Source organism: Dama dama, chromosome X (assembly GCF_033118175.1).
Source record: "Dama dama isolate Ldn47 chromosome X, ASM3311817v1, whole genome shotgun sequence".
Lineage (NCBI taxonomy): Eukaryota > Metazoa > Chordata > Mammalia > Artiodactyla > Cervidae > Dama > Dama dama.
Genome location: NC_083714.1, coordinates 82,483,524 through 82,497,887, shown reverse-complemented (window position 1 = coordinate 82,497,887; position 14,364 = coordinate 82,483,524). Strand labels below are relative to the sequence as shown.

General features: G+C 37.7%; 1 protein-coding gene and 1 pseudogene across 4 annotated transcripts in view; one reads left to right on the top strand and one right to left on the bottom strand.

Annotated features, from left to right (window-relative positions):
* The window catches only part of BRWD3 (bromodomain and WD repeat domain containing 3), a 136,525-nt gene that overhangs the window by 37,415 nt on the left and 84,746 nt on the right, over positions 1–14,364 (bottom strand). For all 4 annotated transcript variants that reach the window (XM_061137254.1, XM_061137255.1, XM_061137257.1 and 1 more), the window contains 2 exons: positions 5,276–5,383; positions 390–514 (listed from right to left, as the gene is read on the bottom strand). In XM_061137254.1, coding sequence (XP_060993237.1) covers positions 390–514; positions 5,276–5,383 — 233 coding nt within the window. The remainder of the gene's footprint in view (positions 1–389; positions 515–5,275; positions 5,384–14,364) is intronic.
* LOC133051854 (tubulin alpha-1C chain-like) lies at positions 997–2,415 on the top strand (annotated as a pseudogene).

Sequence of the window (14,364 nt, the reverse complement as noted above, 5' to 3'; positions counted from 1 at the left end):
CCCTGCTACCTCTTGAGAACATCTTGTCAGAGATGTCTAAGGCTATCTCCCAGACTATAGTCCTCAGCAAGCTCCCAAATAAAACTGAAACCCATAGGTCTCATGTTGTATGTTTTTATTTCAGTTGAGATACATATATATATATGTGTGTGTGTGTGTGTATATATATATATATATGTATGTATATACAGTGTGCATGCTAAGTCGCTTCAGTCATGTCTGACTCTTTGTGACCCTATTAAGTGGAAAAACAAAACAAGAATTAAACATTAAACCATGGTCTTTAAAACACTAAAGCCCATAGTGCTGTCATGTTTTCTTTACCATCAAGAATACATGTTAGGAATTAAAACACACACACACACACACAATCCAGCATAGATACTCACTTAATGGAAAAAGATTCTCCAGTCATTTTGCCTGAAATGGGGTCCAGAAATGCAAGCTTCAAGCAGCATAGTGTAGGTGGTCCAACCTCATATTTGATTCCTACAATCTTAACAAACTCTTGTTCCTATTCATGAGAATACCAAAAAATTATTAATTTCAATATAAATAATTGCCTAATATTCACATATTATTTCATTATTATTTGAACAATTTAAAAATTATCTGAAACACATTGTAAATCAACTATACTCCATTAAAATTTTTAAAATTATCTGATAAATTTTATTTTTAAAATATTAAATTTTAAAATTATCTGAATACCCACCTGATTTGAGGCATTCCACTAAGTGTTAAAGGTAATAAGACATGGCTTTTGACCCCTTAACAGCAATTTGTAGTTTAGTGCATGGCTCTAAACCAAGGATAAGCAGAAGAATCCCCTTGGTAATCTTTTTAAAATTCATGTTCCTAAACCATACTACTATGGAACTGAGTTCACTATGTCTAGGATAAAGCTCAATCATATGTATTTTGAACAAACTCCCCAGGTTTTCCTCTGGAAAGTTAAGTTTTCTGCTGGTTAAGAATCACTCCTCTAGCCACTACTTCTCCCTTGGACTCCTTGGTAGTCTGTTGGTGTGAAATCTTTGCAGCCGATCCCTCACCTCCTCAAGTCCCACAGAACCCTACAAGTTTCATTCATGTGTGAGTGCATCTTAATCCACATTGGCCAGGCTGGTGTCCAGACTGGCAATGCCTATTGGGACCTCTACTGATTTTAACATGGCATCTAGCCTGATGGCCAGATGTCAAGTGATAAAACCACTGGGGGAGGAAAAGACTCCTTCAACACCTTGTTCAATGAGACAGACACTGGCAAGCATGTGCCCAGGAAGTGTTTGTAGACCTAGAACCCACGGTCACTGATGAAGCTGGTACTGGCACCTACCGCCAGTTCTTCCACTCAAAGAAGCTCATCAAGGCAAGGAAGATGCTGACAATAACTATATTCGCAGTCACTACATGTTTGGCAAGAAGATCATTGACCTCGTCTTGGACTGAATTCAGAAACTGGCTGACCAATGTAAGGTCTTTAGGGCTTCTTGCTTTTCCACAGCTTTGGTAGGGGAACTGGTTCTGGGTTTACCTTCCTGCCATTGGAACCTCTCTCTGTCAATTATGGCAAGAAGTCCATGCTGGAGTTCTCCATTTACCCAGCTCCCAGGTTTCCACAGCTATAGTTCAACCCTACAACTCCACCCTCACCAACCACACCACCCTGGAGCACTCTGTATCTTCACGGTAAACAATGAGGCTGTCTATGACATCTGTCGTAGAAACCCTGATATTGAGCACCCAATCTACACTAGTATTAATTGTCTCATAAGCCAACAAGTAGTGTCTTCCATCATTAGTTCCCTGAGATCTGATGGAGCCCTGAATGTAGATCTGACAGAATTATAGACCAGGGATAGTACACTATCCCTGCATCCACTTCCTTCTAGCCACTTATGCTTCTGCCATCTCTGGTGAGAAAGCCTAAAATGAACAGCTTTCTGTAGCAGAGATCACCAATGCTTGCTTTGAACCAGCCTACCAGATGGTAAAATGTAACCCTCACCAAGGTAAATACATGGCTTGCTGCCTGTTGTACCGTGGCGACACGATTCTAAAAGATGTCAGTGCCACCACTACCACCATCAAGACCAAGTGCAGCATCCAGTTTGTGGACTGGTGCCCCACTGGATTCAAAGTTGGCATTAATTACCAGTCTCCCACTGTGCTACCTGGTGGAGACCAAGCCAAAGTACAGCGAGCTTTGTGCATGCTGAGGCCTGGGCTCACCTGGATCACAAATGTGACCTGATGTATGCCAAGCTTGCCTTTGTTCACTGGTATGTGGGTGAGGACATGGAGAAAGAAGAGTTTTCTGAGGCCCAGGAGGACATGGCTGCCTTTGAGAAGGATTATGAGGAAGTTGCAGTGCATAGGGCTGAGGGAGAGGATGAGGTTAGAAAATATTAACCTGTCTACTACAATTTTACACTCTTGGGATTGTCTTATTTGTGTTCTGTGGAGCTGCCCATTGTGGCCCTATCTTGTCAATAATATTAAATTCTATTGATAACTCTACTAAAAAAAAATCATTCCTCTAGCAGAAATACAGTCTGTAATTAGGCAGGTGGACATGTTATGTATATGTTTGGGGAAAGGACATACAATTTTGAGTGCTACAATATTATTTTAAATACCATCCTTAAACACTGTTATTAGTCACACTTAATGATGACAAAACAGGGCCTCATGGGTACAGTGATGTTTTTAGAGTTACACACTTGTATATAGCAGAGCTGGGATTGAAATTCAGATCCGATTCCTAAGTCCAGGGTCTTATACCACAAGTAAGTTGACTTCTAAAATTTCCTATAACCACAGGGTTAGAATTTAAAATAAGAAATCACATAGGCTCAGTGAACTGCTGCTGAATGCCCAGTAGGCCAGGCTGAGCACTAGAAAATGGCCTTCCTTGGGAGTCAGCATGGTCCTGACCCCACCACAACCTTGGTGACCCGAGGCGTCCAACTTGTAGGCACTGGGTCCAATGCCACTCAGTCTGAGGATGTGGCTCCATGAGGCTGTGGCCTCTGGGCTATGAAGACAAACCCCACACATCCCGGTGACAGAAACACCCCATGAGGGCGCGTCCTCTCCTCCTGTTAGTATTTATTTCAGCACTTTGTTAATGTGGTGTTTTATTTTCTACCTATTGCACTGTTGTGACTTGTTGGCCATTATTTGATTTTTGTATGAAAAAAAGCTTTGTTACAGAAATCAGCATACTATTTTTTAAACCTGGAGAGAAGGTATTATGGTGACTGAAAGTGTGGTCAGGTGTCAAGTATAAATGTATAAAAGCCAAAAATAAAAAAAAGAAAAGAAAACATACAGTTTATCCATTCCTATAATTCTAAAAAAAAAATCTTATTTTTCACCCATTTCACAATAAATGGTAGCACCCCTATTTCCCAGGAGATGATTATGTAAAGCTCACTTGATATTCTGGCACCTTATAGCCTTAATACAATTTTTAGAAGTGCCTAAATCTTTATTTCAATAAATGCACACATTCTCTCTTCTATCCTTCCTGTTAAGCATCATTACAAAACAACTAAAGAATGTGCTAATCATTGGACAATTGCACTCATCTCCCATACTAGTAAGGTCATGCTTAAAATCTTGCAAGCTAGGCTTCAGCATTATGTGAACCAAGAACTTCCAGATGTCCAAGCTGGATTTAGAAAAGGAAGAGGAACCAGAGACCAAATTGCCAACATTCACTGGATTATAGAGAAAGCCAGGGAATTACGAAAAAAAAAAAAATCTACCTCTGTTTCAGTGACTATGTCAAAGCTTTTGACTGTGTGGATCATAATAAACTGTGGAAAGCTCTTAAAGAGATGGGAATACCAAACCATCTTACCTGTCTCCTGAGAAACCTGTATGCATGTCAAGAAGCAACAATCAGAACCCTGTATGGAACAACTGATAGGTTCAAGATTGAGAAAGGAGTACAACAGGGCTGTCTGCTGTTACCCTCTTGGCATAATCTATATGCTGAGCACATCATGAGAAATACCAGGCCAGATGAGTTACAAGCTGGAATCAAGATGGGCGGGAGAAACATCAACAACTTCAGATATGCAGATGATACCACTCTAATGGCAGAAAGTGAAGAGAAACTAATGAGCCTCTTGATGAGGGTGAATGAGGAGAGTGAAAGAGCTGGCTTAAAACTAAATATTAAAAAAACTAAGAGCATAGTATCCAGCCCCATTACTTCATGGCAAATATAGGGGAAAGGTGGAAGTAGTGACAGATTTCCCCTTCTTGAGTTCTAAAATGATTGCAGATGATGACTGCAGCCATGAAATCAGAAGAAATTTGCTTCTTGACAGGAAAGCTATGACAAACCTAGACAGTATGTTGAAAAGCAGAGACATTACTCTGCTGACAAAGGTCCGTACAGTCAAGGCTATGATCTTCCCAGTGGTCATGTACAGTTATGAGAGCTGGACTAAAAAGAAGGCGGAGCACTGAAGAATTGATGCCTTCAAACTACTCCTGAGAGTCCCATGGACAGTGAGGAGATCAAACCAGTCAATATTAAGGGAAATCAACCCTGAATACTCATTGGAAGTACTGATGCTGAAGTTGAAATTCCACTATTTTGGTCATCTGATGTGAACAGCTATCTCACTGGAAAAGTCCCTGATGCTGGGAAAGATCAAGAGCAGAATGAAAAGAGGGCATCAGAGGATGAGATGGTTGGATGGTATCACCAATACAATGGACATGAACTTGGGCAAAGTTTGGGAGATGGTGAGGGATAGAGAGCCCTGGCATGCTGCCATCGTCCATGAGGTCGCAAAGAGTTGGACACGACTGGGTGACAGAACAACAATAACCGCAAAGTTACAAGTTTCTTAGGATTTATGATATTTACTATATCCTAAAGCTGCCAGAATCTTGAGGGTGTCTGTGGTCCACACATGCAGTCAATTTATAGAGCCTCCAGAAACCACAAAGATGCTAAGGAAAATACCCACACCATGGAACTACTGCACTGCTCCAAGTATATGGTATACACCAGAGAACCTGAAGCTTGAAGGAAATCAGGTCAAATAATCAAGAAAACAGATGGCGTACAAATTCCAGGAAACAAAATGCGGCCCACAACATTCAGCTATAGATGAGTATGGTACATCACCTTATCCTGTACATATAATCAACACTGAAATATCCAGAAATTGAGAATAAGCATACAGGAAAGTAACTTAATTCCAAGATACTTCAAGTGCATAGCTTATTAATTTGACAAACTTACCCTGAGATCCATTTTATTCCATGGCTGTTTTTGTAAATTAACGCTGTATGTTTTTGATTTTCTTACAGCCCGTACATAAGCTTCATGTCCTTGCCTAAAATATATAAGCTAAAACAAAAAAGAATGAGTTATTAAACAGCAGCATCCTATTTAACCACTCTATACATCCCAATATATTCCCACAAATGTCCTCTTCTATTAACAAAAAATATAATTTTGAAAAAATATACAATAAAGTTCTCAAATAATGTTCATTCAGTACTTATGCCTATGCAGCCCTGCAATAAGCACTGCATAATAAAAACAGAGAGAAAGTGAAAGTTGCTCAGTCGTGCCCAACTCTTTGAAACCCCATGGACTATACAGTTCATGGAATTCTCTAGGCTAGAATACTGGAGTGGGTAGCCTTTCCCTTCTCTAGGGGATCTTTTCAACCCAGGGATCAAACCCAGGTCTACATTTCAGGTGTATTCCTTACCAGCTGAGCCACCAGAGAAGCCCAAGAATATTGGAGTGGGTAGCCTATCCCTTCTCCAGGGGATCTTCCTGACCCAGGAATTGAACCGGGGTCTCCTGCATTGCAGGTGGATTCTTTACCAACTGAGCTATCAGGGAAGCCCAAAAACACAGTCCTCCTCCATCAATTTCTAAAGAAACAGACTAATGACAAATGTACACAAAAGCAGTCATCTTTTAAAATAATATATTTCAAACTATAATTGACATTCTAAAACATCAACATCTTAATAGTGAGCCTAAGTATGTGTGTGAACACACACATTTGTTGTTGCTGTTTAGTCACTAAGTCTTGTCTGACTCTTTTGCTACCCCATGGATTGTAGCCCACCAGGCTTCTCTCTCCAACCCCATGGACTGTAGCCCACCAGGCTTCTCTCTCCATGGGATCTTCCTGGCAAGAATACTGGAGTGGGTTGTCATTTCCTCCTACAGGGAATCTTCCCAACTCGGGGACTGAACCTGTGTCTCTTTTGTCTTCTGCACTGACACAGGGGGAGATCTTTACCACTGAGCCACCTAGGAAGTCTCTCTCTCTCTCTCTCTCTCTCTCTCTATATATATATATATATATATATATATAAAGTGTGTGTGTGTGTGTGTGTGTGTGTTAAAGTTATTCAGTCGTGTCCAACTCTTTGCTATCCCATGGTCTGTAGCCCACCAGGCTCCTCTGTCCATAGAATTCTCCAGGCAAGAATACTAGAGTGAAAAAAATAGAAAAAGAAAAGGAAACAATCCCTTTCATCATTGCAACAAAAAGAATAAAATACTTAGTAATAAATCTACCTAAAGAAACAAAAGACCTATATATAGAAAACTATAAAACACTGATGAAAGAAATCAAAGATGACACAAATAGATGGAGAAATATACCATGTTCATGGATCAGAAGAATCAATATAGTGAAAATGAATATGCTACACAAAGCAATCTATAGTTTCAATGCAATTGCTATCAAGCTACCAATAGTATTTTTCACAGAACTACAACAAATAATTTCACAATTTGTATGGAAACACAAAAAACCTTGAATAGCCAAAGCAATCTTGAGAAAAAAGAATGGAACTGGGGGAATCAAGCTTCCTGATTTCAGACTATATGACAAACATACAGTCATCAAGACACTATGGTACTGGCACAAAGGCAGAACTATAGATCAATGGAACAAACTAGAAAGTCCAGGGAGAAATCCGTGCACCTATGGCACCTTATCTTTGACAAAGGAGACAAAAATATACAATGGAGAAAAAAAAACAATCTCTTTAACAAGTGGTGCTGGAAAACTAGTCAACCATGTGTAAAAGAATGAAACTAGAACACTGTCTAACACCATATACAAAAATAAACTCAAAATGGAGTAAAGATCTAAATGTAAGGCCAGAAACTATAAAACTCTTAGAGGAAAACATAGGCAGAACATTGTCTGACATAAATCACAGCAAGGTCCTCTATCACTCACCTCCCAGAGGTGAGTGTTTTTATTTATGGAAATAAAAACAAAAATTAACAAATGGGACCTAATTAAACTTAAAAGCTTTTTCACAACAAAGGAAACTATAAGCAAGGTGAAAAGATAGCCTTCAGGATGGGACAAATAGTAAATGAAACAACTGACAAAAAATTAATCTCCAAAATATACAAGCAGCTCATGCAGCTCAATACCAGAAAAACAAACAATCCAATCAAAAAGTGGGCAAAAGACCTAAACAGACATTTCTCCAAAGAAGACATAAAGATGTCTAATAAACACATGAAAAGATGCTCAACATCACTCATTATCAGAGAAATGTAAATCAAAACCACAATGTGGTATCATCTCATGCTGGTCAGAATGGCCACCATGAAAAAGTCTACAAACAATAAATGCTGGATAGGGTGTGGAGAAAAGGGAACCCTCTTACACTGTTGGTGGGAATGCAAACTGGCATAGCCAATATGGAGAACAGTATGGAGATTCCTTAAAAAACTGGAAATAGAACTGCCATATGACCCAGCAATCCCACTGCTGGGCATACACACTGAGGAAACCAGAACTGAAAGAGACACACATACCCCAATGTTCAATGCAGCACTATTTATAATAGCCAGGACATGGAAGCAACTTAGATGTCCATCAACAGATGAATGGATAAGGAAGTTGTACATATATATATACAATGGAATACTACTCAGCTATTAAAAAAAAAAGAACACATTTGAGTCAGTTCTAATGAGGTGGATGAGATTGGAGCCTATTATACAGAGTGAAGTAAGTCAGATAGAGAAACACCAATACAGTATATTAAAGCACATATATGGAATTTAGAAAGATGATAATGATGATCCTATATGCTAGGCAGCAAAAAAGACACAGATGTAAAGAATAGACTTTTGGACTATGTGGGAGAAGGCGAGGGAGAGATGATATGATAGAATAGCATTGAAACATGTATATTACCATATGTAAAACAGATGACCAGTGCAACTTTGATTCATCAAGCAGAGCTCTCAAAGCTGGTGCTCTGGGACAATCCAGAGGGTTAGGGTGAGGAGGAAGGTGGGAGAGGGGGTTCAGGATGGTGGGACACATGTGCACCTGTGGCTGATTCATGTCGTTGAATGGCAAAAACCACCATAATATTGTAAAGTAATTATTCTCCAATTAAAAATCATTTAAAAAAATGTTATTGTGGATAGCTATTCCCTCTTCCAGGAGATCTTTCCAACCCAGGGATTGAACCAGGGTCTCCTGCACTGTAGGCAGATTCTTTTATCATCTGAGCCACCAGGGAAGCCTGTCCGTGTGAGTGTATACCACAGTCTACTACTAAATGCAGTAATTTCCAAAGTAAAATTTTTCTTTTTCAAAAGTTAACATCAGAACTGGCATGGTATGAAAGAAAAATTAATCCAAGTGTTTGATAAAACCTTTCGCCTCCTTAAGACAGCATTCACTACCATATAAATTCATTAAAAAAGTTTCCTTCCCATAATAATTCTTTTTTCAACCTCACACCCTACTGACAGGTTTGAATCACCTCCCAACCACACAAGTCTTAGTTTCCTTTAAAGCTACGAATACTAGATCTGACTAAACAATCAGTAAATATTTCACAAGTGAGTGTCACCCTGGATACAGCTTATTGTCTCAAGCATGTGCCCACCAGGGTAGAACAATGCCAGAGTGAATAGCCTTGCACAGTATTGGTCCTTGCTCAGTATTGGTCCTCAAATACCCCTGGGGGCATACCTGAGAAGCTAAAGATCAGCTTGCACGTAGAATAGGTAAGTAGTTCTACCCTTCTTGAACACATAGCTACTCCCAAACAGCAGACATATTTTGGAGGAATTTTTCCCACTCTTACTTCCTTGATTTATTATTACTCCAAACACCTCACAATCATTACACAGAGGCAACTCTGGGGACAGGGAAAAAGTCAGGAGACCTGACTGCTGTTGGTGCTAGCTTTATAGGCCATGTGACTCTGGTCTTTCACATGCTCACCTATCAAATGAAGAGAACACTCTGGTGCCAGGTGTGTTTTAAAGATTAATAACAAGAGGTAGAGAAGAATGCCTCAGGTACTATCCTAAATGCCTTACAAATATCCATTAATTATTCTCAGAACCCGATAAGGTAGATACCTTTTATCATCATTGTACAGTTGAGGAAACTAGGGGACAGAGAAGTTAAGTAATTGGTCAAAAATTGGTCAAAATCTTATGTTTCATGCACCTCAATGTTCACTGCAGCACAACTTACAATAGCCAGAACATGGAAGCAAATTAAATGCCCATCAACAGTGGAATAGATTAAGAAGATGTGGTACATATATACAACGGAATATTAATCATTTATAAAAAAGAATGAAATAACGCCATTTGCAGCAACATGTATGAACCTAGAGATCATACTCAGTGAAGTAAGTCAAACAGAGAAAGGCAAATGTCATATCACTTATTTGTGGAATCTAAAAAAGATACACATGAACTTATTTATAAAACAGAAGTAAAGTCATGGATACAGAAAACAAACTTATGGTTATCAGGGATAAGAAGGAAATGGATAAATTGCGAGATCAGGACTGACATATACAAACACTATATATAATATAGATAACTAATAAGAACCTGCTGTATAGCACAGGAAATACTACTCGGTACTCTGTAATAGCCTATACGGAAAAAAGAATCTGACAAGAAAAGTGGATATATGTATATGTATAACTGATCCACTTTGCTGTACAATTGAAGCTAACACAACACTGTACATCAACTATACGCCAATAAAAATTTTTAAAAAGTAAAAAAAAAAAAACCTTATGTTTCTACAATAATTTTAAAGTGGTGGTAGAGGTAAATAGAAGAAAGTAACACAAAAAATACCATACTATGGAGATTTCTAAAATACTCTGACATATATCTATCAACACTGTCTAAGTCAGAATTTCTAATAGTTAAAAATACAGGTAAAATTTTTAAAGGTTTAAATATTAGTATACAAACACAGGGGCTTCCCTGGTAGGTCAGATGATAAAGGATCTGCCTACAATGCCAGAAACTCAGGTTCAATCCCTGGGTTAGGAAGATGCCCTGGAAAAGGGAATGGCCACCTACTCCAATATTCTTGCCTGGAGAATTCCATGGACAGAAGAGCCTGGCAGGCTATAGTCCATGGGGGTCACAAAGAGTGAGACACAACTGAATGATTAACACATATGCACACAACCACAATGGTTAAGAAAAAAAGTCATTATCATGCTTACCAATAACATGATAAGCATGTTATTCAGTTATCCATTATTATTTATTTCTGTACTCAACAAATATTGAACAAATATATATGTATGTACAAGGCACATCATCAAAATAAAATCTTTTCCCTCAAGGATATGGACAGACATGTAGATATACAATGCACAGCAGAAAGTAATAGGTATCATGAGAGAAATAATTTAGATGGGAAAGTTCATGAAGAAGGTGTGGAAGCAAATGGAAAGTAGGGATAACACGCAGAAGAAGTTGGTATTTAAGTTAAACCTTGAAAAATGAGCACTTTGAGAGGTAATGATGTGTGGGAAGGAATATTCCAGGCAAAATAATGAAGACTTAACATTTAAAAAATAATGCTGTCCTTTCAAAACATCCCACCCTCACCTTCTCCCACAGAGTTCAAAAGTCTGTTCTGTACTTCTGTGTCTCTTTTTCTGTTTTGCATATAGGGTTGTCGTTACCATCTTTCTAAATTCCATATATATGTGTTAGTATGCTGTAATGTTCTTTATCTTTCTGGCTTACTTCACTCTGTATAATGGGCTCCAGTTTCATCCATCTCATTAGAACTGGTCAGCATGTATATTATCTATGGTGAAACAGATCACGAGCCCAGGTGGGATGCATGAGACAAGTGCTCGGGCCTGGTGCACTGGGAAGACCCAGAGGAATCGCGTGGAGAGGGAGGTGGGAGGGGGGATCGGGATGGGGAATACGTGTAAATCTATGGCTGATTCATATCAATGTATGACAAAACCCACTGAAAAAAAATAAATAAATAAAGGGAAAAAAAAGAAAAAAATAATGCTGTCATTAAGAGAATGATTACATAAAAAGTATATTTCTGCTTTTATGAGTTCTTTAAAAACATTCTTTAATTCACACATTTCATTGTTTGATTCACTTACACACCTTTCTGATTACCTGAACAACTGTCATTACCTAATACACATTAATCTTGAAACATATAAGCATGTGTTAAGTTTAATAAAATAGAAGGAAAGGCAAATGCATTCCTATAAAAGAGAAAGGAGTCTCAGATCACAGAGCATACAGATCCTTATTCTGTTCTAAGATTAATTCAAAAATATTTCTCTTAAGCTCCCATATAAAAGGCAATAAATACAAGAAACTTGATTTTGGATATGCTCCTAAAAAGCTCTTCTAACTTTTTTCATACAGCATTCCTTCAGAGCACGTTTTACTAAAATAACCACACAAACAAGCATTGCTCAAAAGTCTAACACTTATAAAAAAAACACACTTAGGCAAGGAGACATTTTAATAAAATCAAAACATAGCAAGTAATAGCTTAATTGTAAGGTTACTCCACAGCTGTCTCTCAAAGTACCTATAAAAGACAATTATAGAAATGTTTGGTGAAATTGTTATATGGCCCAAGACATTTAGAACCATTTCCAAGCTTTTGCTCCTCCTTTGTTACAATGATAATATTGCATTCCTACTATTGGTCTTAAGTTGAAAACTGTGGGTAAACATTTAATGATTCAAAAATGATTCAAAAATTCAAAAATGAATGATTATTCAATGTATCAGAAACTATACAAGTCAACTAGGGCTTAAAATATAATAATGCTACCATAATTTTTACAAGAAAATCAAATTTTGTCACTGTATAGAATTTAAATCAACTTTTGACTAACCAATCATAAATATAGCTGTTACTCGATCATAGGTTCAGTAGAAAGGCCTTGTTTGTGAAATGACATTCTCCCGAGCAATGAAAGGGGTGATTATCTGCTATAATATTTTCTATCAGGTTGACTATTGGCTTCTTTAAAAAAAAATATTAGGACTTGATTAGGATTCAAACACACTGACAATGAAAAATCAGAAAGAGAAATTAAGGAATCAATCCCATTCAGCACTGGAACACAAAGAATAAAATATCTAGGAATAAACCTACCTAAGGAGACAAAAGAACTGCATACTGAAAACTGTAAGACACTGATGAGAGAAATCAAAGACAACATAAACAGATGGAGAGATGCTCCACGTTTCTGGGCTGGAAGAATCAATATTGTGAAAATGACTATAGTACCAAATGCAATCTACAGATTCAATGTGATCCCTATCAAATTACCAATGGCATTTTTTACAGAACTAGAACAAAAAAAATTCACAATTCATATGGAAACACAAAAGATCCTGAACAGCCAAAGCAATCTTAACAAAGAAGAATGGAGCTGGAGGAATCAACCTTCCTTACTTCAGATACTACCACAAAGCTACAGCCATCAAGACAGTATGGTACTGGCACAAAAACAGAAATACAGACCAATGGACAAAGATAGAAAGCCCAGAGATAAGCCCATGCACCTATGGGTACCTTATTTTTGACAAAGGAGGCATGAATATACAATGGGACAAAGATAGCCTCTTCAGTAAGTGGTGCTGGGAAAATTGGACAGCTATTTGTAAAAGAATGAAATTAGAACACTTTTTAACACCATACACAAAGATAAATTCAAAATGGATTAAAAACCTAAATGTAAGACCAGAAATGATTACACTCTTAGAGGAAAACATAGGCAGAACACTCTATGACATAAATCACAGCAAGGTCCTCTATGACTCGCCTCCTAGAGTAATGGAAATGAAAAACAAAAATAACAAGTGGTACCTAATTAAACTTAAAAGCTTTTGCATAGCAAAAAAAAAACTATAAACAATGTGAAAAGGCAACCCTCAGAATGGGAGAAAATAATAGCAAATGAAACAACTGATAAATGATTAATTTCCAAAACATACAAGTGGCTCATACAACTCAATACCAGAAAAACCAACAATCCAATCAAAAAGTGGGCAAAGGACCTAAACAGATATTTCTCCAAAGCACACATACAGATGGATAACAAACACATGAAAAGATGCTCAACATTGCTCATTATTAGAGAAATGCAAATCAAAACTATAAAGGGATATCACCTCACACTGGTCAGAATGGCCATCATCAAAAAGTCTACAAACAACAAGTGCTGGACAGGGTGTGGAGAAGAGGGAACCCTCTTACACTGTTGGTGGGAATGCAAACTGGTACAGCCACTATAGAGAACAGTAGGGAGATTCCTTTAAAAACTAGGAATAAAACCACCATATGAGGCAGCAATACCACTACTATGCATATACCTTGAGGAAACCAAAATTGAAAAAGACACATGCACCCCAATGTTCACTGTAGCACTATTTACAATAGCTAGAACTTGTAAGCAACCTAGATGTCCACTGGCATATGAATGGATAAAGAACCTGTGGTACATATATACAATGGAATATTACTCAACTATAAAAAGCAAAGAATCTGAGTCAGTTCTAATAAGGTGGATGAACCTAGGATGAACCTGTTATACAGAGTGAAGTAAGTCAGAAAGAGAAAAGCAAATATCATATACTAAGACATATTTATGAAATCTAGAAAGATGGTACTGATGGAACTCAAACCAGGGTTCTGTAACAACCTAGAGGGGTGGGGTGGGGAGGGAGATGGGAAGGACGTTCAAAAGGGAGGGGATATATGTATACCTATGGCTGATTCATATTAATATTTGGCAAAAATCAACACAATTCTATAAAGCAATTATCCTTCAATAAAAAATAAGTAAATATTAAAAAAACAATATTAGGACTTGATTAGTATTCAAAATACCACTCAATTCACCTATGTGGAAATTAAGATAAAAACAAAGACAATTATGTTCATGGCATCACAAACCAATAAATTTATCTCAATGTTCATTGAGCATACACTAAATTAAAGACTCTGTGTCAGGTCCTACAAAGGACACAAAAATCAGTAA